Source organism: Boleophthalmus pectinirostris, unplaced genomic scaffold (assembly GCF_026225935.1).
Source record: "Boleophthalmus pectinirostris isolate CB_2022bp ecotype Guang Dong unplaced genomic scaffold, ASM2622593v1 HiC_scaffold_21, whole genome shotgun sequence".
NCBI classification, from domain to species: Eukaryota; Metazoa; Chordata; class Actinopteri; order Gobiiformes; family Gobiidae; genus Boleophthalmus; species Boleophthalmus pectinirostris.
The window spans coordinates 36,940,536-36,954,567 of record NW_026571175.1 but is presented as its reverse complement, the minus strand read 5'-3'; the positions used below and the strand labels follow the sequence as shown (position 1 = coordinate 36,954,567).

Sequence of the window (14,032 nt, the reverse complement as noted above, 5' to 3'; positions counted from 1 at the left end):
CGCTCGTGGTACTCTGTGGTACTCGGTTGGTCTCTTACTACTCTGTGGTACTCCTCTGTGTACTTGTGTACTTGTGGTCTGTGTGGTACTCTCGTGTGTCGTGGTACTCTCGTGGTACTCCTGGTACTACTCGTGGTACTGTGTGGTACTCTCGTGTACTCGTGTGGTACTCTGTGGTACTCTGGTACTCGTGGTACTCTCGTGGTACTCTCGTGTGGTACTCTCGTACCTTGTTGAGTTTGATCTTGCTCTTCTCGCGGCCCTGCAGGTGTCCAGAGATGTGGTACAGGACGGTGCTGCTGCGGAGACGAGACGAACTGAACGGAGAAGAACTCTTCACCTGCTCCCTCCTCCTCTCTGAAACACACACACACACACACAGGTTAATCACACACACACACACACACACACACACACACACACAGAACACACACACACACACACACACACACACAACACACACACACACACACACAGGTTAATACACACACACAACACACAACACACACTCTCCTCTCTACACACACACACACACAACACACACACACACACACACACACACACACACACAACACACACACACACACACACACACACGATTATACACCACACACACACACACACACACACACACACACACACACACACACACACAAACACACACACACACACTCCTCCTCTCTGAAAACACACACACACACACAGGTTAATACACACACACACACACACACACACTCCTCCTCTCTGAAACACACACACACACACACACACAAACACACACACACACACACAGATTAATACACACACACACACACACACACACACACACAGGTTAATACACACAACACACACACACACACACACACACTGGTTAATAACACACACAACACACACACACACACACACACACACACACACACACACACACATGTTAATACACACACAGACACACACACACACACACACACACACACACACACACACACACACACACACACACACACACACACACACACACACACGCTTACACACAAAACATCAACTTTAAAACATCAAGCAAAAAATGATAAACTAAAAGACCAAAAAAAAAAAAAATACATAAAATATATAAGATTGCAATTAAATTATTTGTGTAATTGTAATCTCCGTCTTTGCCTCTTTTATTTTTGTTCCATCTCTTTCCCAGTTTTATTTTTCTTTGGTTCTGATTCTTTTTCATGTTTGTGCTCTGTGACTTTTTCCAAAATACCAAATAAAAAAAAATCTAACAAAAAAAGTAAAATGAAATAAATAACTTTGCAGTCAAATTATTTGTGTAATTGTGTAAAATTTCTGTTTTTGCCTCTTTGGAAACGTTGTTTTTGTTTTTGCTCTGTGTCTTTCTCAGTTTTGTTTGATGCTGTTTGTTTTTGGTTCAGGACAGGTGTGTGACAGGTGTGACGGGTGTGACGTGGTGACAGGTGTGACAGGTGGGGTGTGACAGGTGTGACAGGTGTGACAGGTGTGACAGGTGTGACAGGTGTGGGACGGGTGTGACATGTGTGACAGGTGTGACAGTGTGTGACAGGTGTGGGACAGGTGTGGACAGGTGACAGGTGTGACAGGTGTGTGGGACAGGTGTGACAGGTGTGACAGGTGTGACAGGTGTGACAGGTGGGACATGTGTGACAGGTGTGACAGGTGTGACAGGTGTGACAGTGTGTGTGACAGGTGACAGGTGTGACAGGTGTGACAGGTGTGACAGGTGTGACAGGTGGGACAGTGTGACAGGTGGGACAGGTGTGACAGGTGTGACAGGTGTGACAGGTGTGACAGGTGGGACAGGTGTGACGACAGGTGGTGACAGGTGTGGACAGGTGCAGGTGGACAGGTGGGACAGGTGTGACAGGTGTGACAGGTGTGTGACAGGTGTGACAGGTGTGACAGGTGGTGACAGGTGGTGACAGGTGTGACAGGTGTGACAGGTGTGACAGGTGTGACAGTGGGACAGGTGTGACAGGTGTGACAGGTGTGACAGGTGTGACAGGTGTGACAGGGTGTGACAGGTGACAGGGTGACACAGGTGGTGACAGGTGTGACAGGTGGGACAGGTGTGACAGTGTGACAGGTGGTGACAGGTGTGACAGGTGTGACAGGTGGGGACAGGTGGTGACAGGTGTGGACAGGTGGGACAGGTGTGACAGGTGTGACAGGTGTGACAGGTGTGACAGGTGGACAGGTGACAGGTGGGACAGGTGTGGGACAGGTGGGACAGGTGTGACAGGTGGGACAGGTGGGACAGGTGTGCACAGGTGTGACAGGTGGGCGGGGTTTCCACAGGTTCATTCCCATTGGCTCACTCATGTTTGACGGACAGCTGAGCCTGCAGCTCCTGAAGTTGTTCTGGATGTTTCCTGCTGAAGTTTCGGTGACTCAGTTTCTCTGGTGACGATTCTTCTGGAACAACGTGATTCTTTTTACAAAGTGGAAGTTTCTGGACAAACTTGTGTTTGCTGCAGTCGCCAAAACTTCAACAGGAAACGTCCAGAAAAGCTTCAGGAGCTGCAGGCTCAGCTGTCCTCATCCCTCTCCCAACTCTGTCCTCTCTCCTCTTCCTCTCTCCTCTTCCTCTCTTCCTCTCTCTCTCTCTCTTCTCTTCTCTCTCTCTCTCCTCTCTCTCTCCTCTCTCCTCTTCTCTCCTCTTCTCTCTCTTCTTCCTCTCCTCATCCCCCTCTCCCCAACTCTGTCCCTCTCTTCCTCTCTCTCTCTCCTCTCCTCCTCTTCCTCTCCTCTTCCTCTCCCTCTCTCCTCTCCTCTCCTCTTCCTCTCCTCTTCCTCCTCTCCTCTCTCTCCTCTCCTCTCTCCTCTCTCTCTCCTCTCTCTCCTCTCTCTCTCTCTCTCTCTCCTCCTCTTCCTCTCTCCTCTCTCTCCTCTCCTCTCTCCTCTTCCTCTCCTCTTCTCTCTCTCTCTCTCTTCCTCTCTTCCTCTCTCTCTCTTCTCCTCTCTTCTTCCTCTCCTCTCTCCTCTCTTCTCTCTCTCTCTCTCCTCTCCTCTCTCCTCTCTCTTCTCTCTCCTCTTCTCTTCCTCTTCTCTCTTCTCTCTCCTCTCTCCTCTCTCCTCTCCTCTCTCTCCTCTCTCTCTCTCCTCTCCCCTCTCTTCTCTCTCTCCTCTCCTCTCCTCTCTCCTCTCTCTCTTCCCTCCTCTCTCCTCTCCTCTTCCTCTCTCTCTTCTCTCCTCTTCTCTCTCCTCTTCCTCTCCTCTTCCTTCTCTCCTCTCCTCTCTCTCCTCTCTCCTCTTCCTCTTCCCTCTCCTCTCTCCTTCTCCTCTTCCTCTTCTCCTCTCTCCTCTTCCTCTCCTCTTCTCCTCTTCTTCCTCTTCCTCTTCTCCTTCCTCTTCCTCTCTCTCTTCTCTCTCCTCTCCTCTCTCTCTCTCTCCTTCTCCTCTTCCTCTCTCCTCTCTCTCCTCTTCCTCTCCTCTTCCTCTCCTCTCTTCTCTCCTCTTCTCTCTCTCCTCTTCCTCTCCTCTTCTCTCCTCTTCCTCTCTCTTCTCTCTCTCCTCTCCTCTCTCTCTCTCTCCTCTCTCTCTCTCCTCTCCTCTCTCCTCTTCCTCTCCTCTCTCCTCTTCCTCTCTCTCTTCCTCTCTCTCTCTCCTCTCTCTCTCCTCTCTCCTCTTCCTTCCTCTCTCTCTCTCTCCTCTTCCTCTTCCTCCTCTCTCTCTCTTCTCTCCTCTCTCTCTCTCCTCTCTCTTCCTCTCTTCTCTCCTCCCTCAGCTCTCTGTTCGCTCTCTTTCCCTCCAGCTTTCTCCTTTTCCTCTTTTCTTCCTCCTCTCTCCAGTTCTGTCCTTTCCTCTTGCTTCTTCCTCTTCCTGTTTTTCTCCTCTCTCTACCTCTCTCCTCCTCCTCCCCCTCTCACCAGCTCCGTCTCCTACCCTCTTCCTCCTCTCTTCCTCCTCTTCCTCTCGTGTTTTTATATATAACGTAAAGTATAAATCTCAAAAACGTCACATAAAAAGTCACTGGAATACTTTTTTTTTTTTAACGAGCTTTTAAATCCAACTCCTCAGATCAAACTGAATCGTTCTGAGCTGGAGTCACTTTTTCTCCTCCTCCTCTTCTTCTTCTTCACTCGCTCCGTGATGAAGACCCCCGTCCACCGCACACGTCCGTCCGTCCGTCCGTCCGTCCGTCCGTTCTGTCTCTGCTGCACACGAGCGCAGACGGAGCTTTTAAAATCAGCCCCTTTAACACCGCGCCGTCTGCTCAAATGTCAGAACGCACCGGCCACTTATCCCCTCCCCCTCCTCCTTTTCCTCTTCTTTCTCTTCCTCCTCTTCCTCTGCACATGTGTGGGCGTGCGAGGAAGAGACGGATGGGACGGACGGAGGAAAAGGAGCGGGCGGCTAAGGAGGAGGTGTCCGAGGAGATTGGATTTGGGATGAAGAGGGAGCGAGGAGGCGAGGAAATGAGGGAGCGAGGAGGCGGGGCTAGGGGGAAGGGGGCGATGGATGGAGGATGGAGCGAGGAGTCGATGGGAAACGACGGCCGCTCCAGACGAAGGCCAGATTGGATTTGAGAAAAGTGAAGAGTGATGGAAGGAAGGAGGGATGGACCACAGAGACGAAGAGACGATCAGATCTACTTTAGGTCTGAGCTGGTTTAGACCTGGTTTAGTCCTGGTTTAGACCTGGTTTAGTCCTGTTTAGTGTTTAGACCTGGTGGTTTAGTTTAGACCTGGTTTAGTTTAGTCCTGGTTTAGTCCTGGTTTAGTCCTGGTTTAGTCCTGGTTTAGTCCTGGTTTAGTCCTGGTTTAGTCCTGGTTTAGACCTGGTTTAGACCTGGTTTACCTGGTTTAGTCCTGGTTTAGACCTGGGTTTAGGTTTAGTCTGGTTTAGTCCTGGTTTACTGTTTAGTCCTGTTTAGTCCTGGTTTAGTCCTTTAGTCCTGGTTTACCTGGTTTAGTCCTGGTTTAGTCCTGGTTCTGGTTTAGTCCTGGTTTAGTCTTGGTTTAGTCCTGGTTTAGTAGTCCTGGTTTAGTCCTGGTTTAGTCCTGGTTTAGTCCTGGTTTAGTCCTGGTTTAGTCCTGGTTTAGTCCTGGTTTAGTCCTGGTTTATGGTTTAGTCCTGGTTTAGTCCTGGTTTAGACCTGGTGGTTTAGACCTGGTTTAGTCCTTTTTTAGTCCGTTAATCCGTTTTTTCCATTATTCAGTTAAACACAAAATCTGAAAAAAATGAATTGCTTTCAGTTTCTTTTTTTTAGACAAATAATGAAGAAAATACTTTTTTTTTTTTTTTTTTTTTATTTTGAAAAACGAATGAACGTACGACACACGGATTGGGGCCAATGAGCAGAGGTGGCAGTGCTCTTATATTTACTCAATTACATCTACTACTCGAGTAATTTTATATATTTTTTTTATTTTTATCAGATAAAGAGCCTTTACATAAAAATCTGAAAAAACAAAACTACCGTGTATCAAGTTTTACAGTTACGCTCTGTACCCAAGTTGGAGTAAAAGTGTGATTAACTATTTTTTAACTTCAACTTTTGAACTATTTTAGCTTTTTAAAACCAGTTTTATTGGGTTTTAACTGTGTTTTTAGAGAGTTAAACCTGTGGCAGATTTTTTCCCTCCGGGTATTTGAGATTTTAAGGTAAGACAGGTGTTTTTAACCAAGGGTTTTACATTTTAATGACGTCTTTTCAAGTCACGTCTCTGTCCTTTATTTTCCAGTTGCACATGTTTAAGCTCATCATAATATTAACTGTATTTCTTTGTAAAAAAAAAAAACCCAAAAAAACAGTAAGTCTCATTGTTGTGACGAGCTGCTCAGACTGGGAGAAGTTTATGTTCTGACTGATGAAAAAGTGAAACATCTGAACAAAAAATGTCATTTAAAAAACACTTTTTTAGTGCTTTAGTAAAATTACAGAGGTAAAATGATAAAATATGTTTATTTTAATTCCAAATGACCTTAAACGGGCCGATCAGAGTCGACCAAAGAGCTGAATTTAGTTTGTGTAAAACAAACAAACGTATCGAATCTGCATTAAACACATGATATTATTAAACGGGCTGATGAGGCTCTAGACTCGTTCTGTTTATATGTTGTAAAGTTGAATTTATTTATATAGTAATAATAATGATCATCATTGTAACATAAAAATGTTAATGATTAACTGAAAATCAATTGTTAATTCTCCCGACGATCGATTAAGAACATTTAATCGAATAAACGTTCACATGATCAAGGAATAAATTAAGAATATATCATAGAATTCACAATACACCAAAACCTGTCTGAATATTTCAGATTTTTTTATTTATTTATTTGTAATGTGAGATGGTTTTATGATATTTATGAATCATTTGTTCTCGACTAGGGACTAAACCAGGACTAAAATGGGTCTTATCCCTCAGGCTCAAATTAAGATTTAGTATCAGGAAAAATCTGACATTTGGGGAAAATGATCATATACAAATATAATATACAATCCTGACATGCAGTGTGTTCTGGTCCGGTTTGATAAATTAACACTGAAGACTGAAAATGATATGAACTCTAACTTTATATGTAAACCACTTTTCATAACAATGAAAACAAAAGCAGAGTGTAACAGCTTCACAGCGGCAGAACAACAGCACTTTCTTCGTGTGGTTCTCCAAGAAACAATTTTTATCCTTTGAAAAGCACAAAAGTACTTTGCAGTTCTTGCAGGTCGTTTGTGTGTAGCCGTTCTTAAGGTTCGTTCACACCAAAGCGTCAAAAAACGCCTTGACGTTTCTATTTGGAGCCTTTGCATTTGAGTTTAGACGCCGTCGACGCTCGTGTCTTTGACGCCGTGGACGAACGGGAGAAAAATACTTGACGTGCGTCCGTTGTCCTGGAAACAAGAGCCCGGTCCTGGTCTTTCCCCGAAACAATGTCAGACCAGATTGAGAGAGACTTTAGTGTTTTTATGACATAAAACATCAGCGGAGGAAATCGACTCGACGACTGGAGCGTATATATGTTTATACTCCACTACTGACACTGGATCAGTCCCGGTCTAGTCCTGGTCTAGTCCCGGTCTAGTTGTGGTTTAGTCTCGGTCTTGTCCTTGTTTAGTCCCAGTCTTGTCCTGGTTTGGTCCCGGTCTAGTCTCGGTCTAGTCCCAGTCTAGTCCTTGTTTAGTCCCGGTCTAGTCCTGGCGATCGTCTCGGTGATTGTGGTGTATATATTTATTCTCCGTTCATGTTTGTGGTTCTCGTTCTGATTCTCGGGTTTTTCTTCCTGATAATAACGTCGTTGCGTCTCTGGATACTCGTCCCTGATTGGTCGACCCGGAGCGTCTGACGCGAAAAGTTCAGCATTTTCAACTTCTTGACGCTGACGCCTTGGACGCGCGTCTAGAGCGTCGACGCCAAAACACTCAAGACGCGCCGCGTTGACGCCAGATTCGCGCCGCGCTGATGCTGAAGACGCGCCGCAAAAACGCAGGACGCTCTAGTCCACATGGACTTCACATAGAAACTTCACACTTTGACGCCTCGGTGTGAACGGCCCTTCACACAGTCTGCATCGTCCACGTTTATCAGCATGGATGGAAAAAGGCTCCTGACTAAAAAAAGCTCATACAGTACGGAAGTGGAGTAAGTAGGTCGTTGGCATTTAGCTGTTGCGAATCTGCAACGTCTGCACGGAGAGAGTTAAGTCTAAAACAGACCGCGCTTCCAATTAAGACGCTGAGAAATCAGGTTTAAACTCTGGCTTTAGTATCAAACCAGTCCAGGACCAAACCAAGACCCAACCAGGACCAAACCAGGACCAAGGACCAAGACCCAACCAAGACCCAAACCAAGACCCAACCAGGACCCAACCAGGACCCCAAACCAGGACCAAAACCAGGACCAAACCAAGACCCAACCAGGACCCAACCAGGACCAAACCAAGACCCAACCAGGACCAAACCAGGACCCAACCAGGACCAAACCAAGACCCAACCAGGACCAAACCAGGACCAAACCAGGACCAAACCAGGACTATCGACTGTTTTTGTAGAGCTTATAGTTTATGCAAATGAGTCATGTGGTTTCAAATTTAGTTTGTGTAAAACAAACAAAAGTGTTAAAGCTGCATTAAACACATGATGATGTCAAACGGGCTGATGTGGATCTAGACTCGTTCTGTTTATATGTTATAAAGTTGAGTTTATTTATATAGTAATAATAATGATGATCATTTTAATTAAAAAAACATTGATGATTAATTGAAAATTAATCGTTAATTCTCCCAACAATGAAGAAAATGTAACTGAATGCCCGTCCCTGTTTTTGGTTGAATGTAACGTTTTCAGAACAGTAAAAGGAACACGCTGATCTAAACGTGTGTTAAAAATCCCCCGCTCCAGTGTGTTCTGTAATGTGTGTGTGTGTGTGTGTGTGTTCATTTCGTTCAGTTTTTGTGTATTTTTTCAGCACACAAACACTCGTCCTGTTTTGAATATATTCGTGTTTGAAGAATCGCGTTCGACGAAGCTCAAGGATGAGACGCTACTGACTGTCAGCGGGTCCGGCCTTATATGTATGACTGAGTACAACCGCGCGTGTGTGTGTGTGTGTGTGTGTGTGTGTGTGTGTGTGTGTGTGTGTGTGTGTGTGTGTGTGTGTGTGTGTGTGTGTGTGTGTGTGCGCGTGTGTGTGTTACAGTATGTTAGAATGTACGGGCCCCAGACGAGAGCGCAGACAGGGCCCATCCATAACCGCGCAGCCTTGGGGGACGCTCCTCCTCATCCCCCTCCCCCTCCACGCTATTTATAGAGCTCATGAATTTCCCCCCCGTCCCGACAGGAGGGGGCGCCGTGTGTGTGCGTGTGTGTGTGTGTGTGTGTGTGTGGGGGGGGGTATAGGACGAGCGCAGAGGTGAGAGAGGACGTATGGAAAGGGAAAACGCGAGAGGAGAGGAGGACATAAACTTCACGGACATAAGTTTGGGCGAGGACGCGGTGTCCTGCACGTCCTGCGCGGGGACGGGGGACGAAACGCTCAGGGGACAGTTTAAATATAAGACGACGGAGGTGGGAGGGGACACAGTGTGAATAGAAAAGGACAGAGTTAACCCGCGAGCCGCCGCGTTTCAGCTGGACGTGAGCACGGAGACGCTTCAGCCTCAGGGAGAATCATTTACCCAACTTTTTGAAACATTTTTGAAAATCAATCTGTACCTTGTATAATTTTTTTTTACCTTTTGCCAAAGTAAAGTTCCGTGAGAAATTTCATGAAATTCTCTTGATGTTTACTGGGTCCACCAAGACTCTGAAGTTTAGTGTCTGCAGGAGCCTTTAAATCTGAGCTGAAACATCAGTTTTTCTTTAATGGTAAATGGTCACATTTTTCTATAGCGCTTTTCCACCTTCAAGGCTCAAAGCTCTTTACAACAAGGAACCACTCACACATTCACACACACATTCACACACCAGTGTACGCAGACACTGTGGGCAAGGTGGGTTAAGTGTCTTGCCCAAGGACACAACGACAGCATTCATCTGTGGAAGCTGGAATCGCACCAGCTCCTGTGGGTCAGTGGATCTGATGCTCAACCTGTGATGTTTATGTTGAGAGCTGGAATCAAACCACCAACCTTCAGATCAGTGGGCGAATGCTCCACCAACTTTTTTTAATAACATCATAAAATAGTTAATTTAGTCCAATAGAATCAATAGAAGTTAAATATGAACAGTTTTTTGTCTCGATCGTCATTATTTTCTGAGATTTGGCAAAAGTGTCATTTCTTTGGGATTCAAGGACCTTGAATAAGCGACAGATCCTGATTTTTAACAAATGTAAAACCTAAAACACGTTATGGAACTTGAAACTTTACGTCTTTCATTTCATCTTCTCATTTCCATCCTGATTCTTTGTGTAAACTTGTGTTTCTCAAACCCTGAGTCGTACGAGTCGTTGAGACGCTCACTTACTCCACTTTTTTATACAGACGCCACAGAAACAACAAACTTTATGTCATTTCATCTTTGGACTTTGTGGATTTTGGATCAAAACACTCAAAATCTTGACTAAATGTTCATATCTTAGAAAGTTCTGGAGATAGAGATTTAAAATTGTTACCAAAAGATGCGCAACATTTATATTCAACTTTCATCGACACCGTGGCCCTAAATGGATTATTTTTAAAGATATTTGAGAAAAACTGATCCAAGAGGAGAAAATTCAGTTTGTCGACTGGACAAAAGTGAGTTTGGTTGAAGACGTTTCTCAGCTCATCCAAGCTGCTTCTTCAGTTCTGGTCAGACGCTGGTGACACTTCCTTATATCTGCAGGGAGGAGCTAACTACACTGAAACTACTCTGAAACTACACTGAAACTACTCTGAAACTACTCTGAAACTAACACACACACACTCTTGTTTAGTTTGTGAACAAGTGTGTGTTCTGACCAGCGTCTGACCAGAACTGAAGAAGCAGCTTGAATGAGCTGAGAAACGTCTTCACCAAACTAACTTTTGTCGACAAACTGAATTTTCTCCTCGTCTTTTCTGGACACTGAGGATGGAACTTAAGAGACTTGGTGGATCCAGAAGATTTTATTCAATTGAACAAATCAAATATTTTACAGATTTTAATTGGTTTTGTCACATTTTAAAATTGGGGACAAGTTGAATTTCTGACACTGGGGTAAATGATGCAGCCTGTTCTGGCTGCACGGACTCTGGCTCCAGTTCAGATTCCGTTGAAAAACCGTGGCTCCTCTGTCTGCACCTGCTGCTCTGAAACTCGGAATTTTGGTCTGAAAATGTTCATATTAACCTGCTCTACGTGATCCTGGGGGATTTATTTCCATGTCCTTATTATATCCGTTAAATCACAATATGAACATGAATAACAGACCGATAAACCCTTTTAGGGCCGAAATGATAAAAAAAGAAAAAAAGATGCGCACGCATTTTGGCAACAGAATTGTCATTGTTCTCGCCTGATTCATCAGCCGGTTTCACTTCATGGAATGAAAATGGAGTGAAACCGTGTGACCTGCAGCATTAGGATTCGTTCACTCGACAGTAAACGGAACTTCTTTTATTGAACCAGTCGCTGCTGTTTGGTCGTGACGTTTGTAAAGCTCCAAATCCTGTAGGAAGAAGAACAATAACGACTTTCCCCAAGATCAAATTCACCAAACATTCTCTTTGTTTCACCTTTTAATCCTCGGGGATCTGGGGAATCGTTGCCAACACAGAATGTCTGTCTCTCCTCTGATTGGCTGGTGCCTGAACTCACACTTCCAGGGATTTTGCGAACCGTCTAGTGCAGGGAGTGTCAAACTCATTTTGGTCCGGGGGCCGTATCCAGCCTACTTTGATCCTAAACGGGGCCGGATCAGAAAACTCATGGCATATAAACCCCCAAACCAGCAATAAGTTCAAATATTTGTGCAGAGAAACACAAATCTATTACAGAAATCTTTTTTAATTGATGAACTCTTTCTTTTACAAAATATTATAATATGAAAAAAAACAGCTATTTCAAAACAATGTTTTAACATGAACTTGTCTGTAAACAGGAATAAGTCCATTTTTGTTGTAAAATCCTGCACTCGGCTCCACTTTTCTCATGTTGGACATTTTTCTGATGAGGGTGTCACGGTCAACAGTCAAAACGATCGTCCTTTAAGAGCGTTTGGAAAGAGACAAGTCTTCATTTGTGCTGCTCTGGTGGGAGGGGCCACGTACAGAGACGCTGGAGACAAAGCGCTTTAAGTGCCTTGAAGGTGGAAAAGCACTGTAGAAAAATGTGACCATTTACCATTTACTGCTATGCTAAGCGGAACAGAAAATTACCAATATTTAATAGAAAATATGATTAAAATATTTTAGTTGAAAATCAGCCGAGGGCCACATTAAAGGTCTTGGAGGGCCGGATCCGGCCCCCGGGCCGTATGTTTGACACCTGTGGTCTAGTGTTTTCTGATTCCACAAACCTACAGCAGGACACTTCAGGTCGTTGTGAAAACAGGTCATCGGGGCTTCTTTTCCTCGACGTTGCTCCAGTCAGCTTTATCAACAGGTCTGATTGACGGAGTTGTTCAGCATCGCTCCCGCCAAACCAGCGGCGGGTGGAAGGGGCCGTTACCTTCAACCACCTCGCTCCTGATTGGCTCTTTGGTTGCTATGATACTCGCGGTCAGAATTCCAAATATGGAACTTACGCTGCGTTCTCTTAAATGTCAGTAGTTGATAAATGTGGGTCAGTTTTCCCAGCATCCGTCGTAAATGTTCCACTGCAACAGTCGGGGAAAATATGGAGCTTATGAATCCCAGACACAGTTTGTAGAACCACATTTGGGACGAGCTTCGTAGAAAGACACATCCGACTCTCAAAGAACTCAACCTCCTGAATCTGTGCGTCGTTCGTTCATTTGTTTTCCAAAATAAAACCAAAAATAAGAAAACAAAAAAATAACTGTTTTCTTCATTATTTGTCTCCAAAACCAAAAAGAAAAAAAAAAAAAAAAACTGAAAATGATTCATTTTTTTCAGTTTTCGATTTCGTGTTTAAATGAAAAATGGAAAAAACAAATAACGGCTGTTTCCCGTTTACGTGACTTAAACTGGACTGAACCTTTTTCAGTCCAGGTCTGAATCATGGTCTGGTCCTGGTCTGGTCCCGGTCTAAGTCCTGGTCTCAGTCTGGTCCTGGACCTGGTTTAGTCCTAGTTCAGTCCGTTATCCACTTTTCCCATTTTTCTTTTAAACACAAAATCAAAAACAGAAAAAAATGACTCATTATCTGTTTTTTCCATTTTGGTTTTGGAGACAAATAATGAAGAAAACTGTTGGGTTTTTATTTCTTATTTTTGGTTTTAATTTGAAAAACAAATGAACGAACGACACACGGATTTGACTCAACCCTGAGGCGACTCATTTCTGGCAGTTTGACTTTTTCATGTCCAGAAAAAAACTTGCGTCTAATGTCAAATGACGTGAGAGAAAGTCTAAATGTTCTAAATGTAAAATAAAAATAAATCTACAAAGTTTTCAGAAGACGCTTTCTCTGCACAGACACAACTGAACACATCAACATGACCCAAAGACAATTCTCCCCGTTTACGGTGTGCGCCGACATTTATGCTGTGACATAAATCCACCCGACTCGATCTGCGCCGAACGAGCGAACGAGTTTGTGTTTCAGAACCTCGTTTTGATTGGCCGTTTTATTGCACTTTCTCGAGGTGGAGGTCGGTTTTCTCCCAAGTCCCGAGCTCAAGCGAAAGCAGCATTTACTCCAAACGGACTCAGTTCACATTACGGCACAAATCCAGTTAGATGTTTGGAAACAGGCGATGACGAATTTCTTGTCAAAATGTAGGAAAACTGAGAAAATGTCCCAGTTTTCTTCATCTCCATGTCCCTGTAGCGCAGGGGTGGGCAAACTGTGGCCCTTTAAACCTTTTAATCTGGCCCGCCAAACTTGAATTATAATAATAAACCTTGTTAATGTTTTATTTTTCCTGCATTTCCGGCGTTTCCCAGTAGATGGTGCACTAATATATACATTGACGTGTGGCGTATTATGTTGGCTGCAATGCTTTATGGGAAAGTGTTCTTTTGGACTAGCAATGACAGGAATCATTTTCAGTCGGTGTATTCGGACCATGAGCGAGGTAGAAGTGTTCAAGACATAACACTGCACTGTTTCCATTTTGAGTGGGTTAAAAGCAAAGTCAGAGAGTCTGTGTTACAAAGTTTAGCATATGGAACATCTTAAAGGTGGTATGGAGGATTTCTTTGTTTGTTTCAAATTGTCAGTGAAAGTTCAAAATAGAATCAGAGATGCAGCAGCCTTGTAATTATGGTGACCAAAAAAAAGAGAATGAAAATCCATCAACTGTGAACGTGGTGAGGCCGGATAAACATCGGCCAATAGAAAACAAGGCTACCTCTTTATCTATTGGCTGTTGGGTTGTCAATCAAACTTCCTATGTATCTAGCGTCACTGACTTTGCGCTGGGATCACACGGTTTATGTTTTCCTCTCACGCACTGGTGCCGTTTACTCGACCAGCACA

General features: G+C 44.3%; 1 protein-coding gene across 1 annotated transcript in view; it reads right to left on the bottom strand.

Moving 5' to 3' along the window:
• kcnh8 (potassium voltage-gated channel, subfamily H (eag-related), member 8) overlaps positions 1-14,032 on the bottom strand; it is a 191,791-nt gene that overhangs the window by 134,710 nt on the left and 43,049 nt on the right. Inside the window, 1 exon segment of the mRNA XM_055157118.1 lies at positions 230-357. Coding sequence (XP_055013093.1) covers positions 230-357 — 128 coding nt within the window.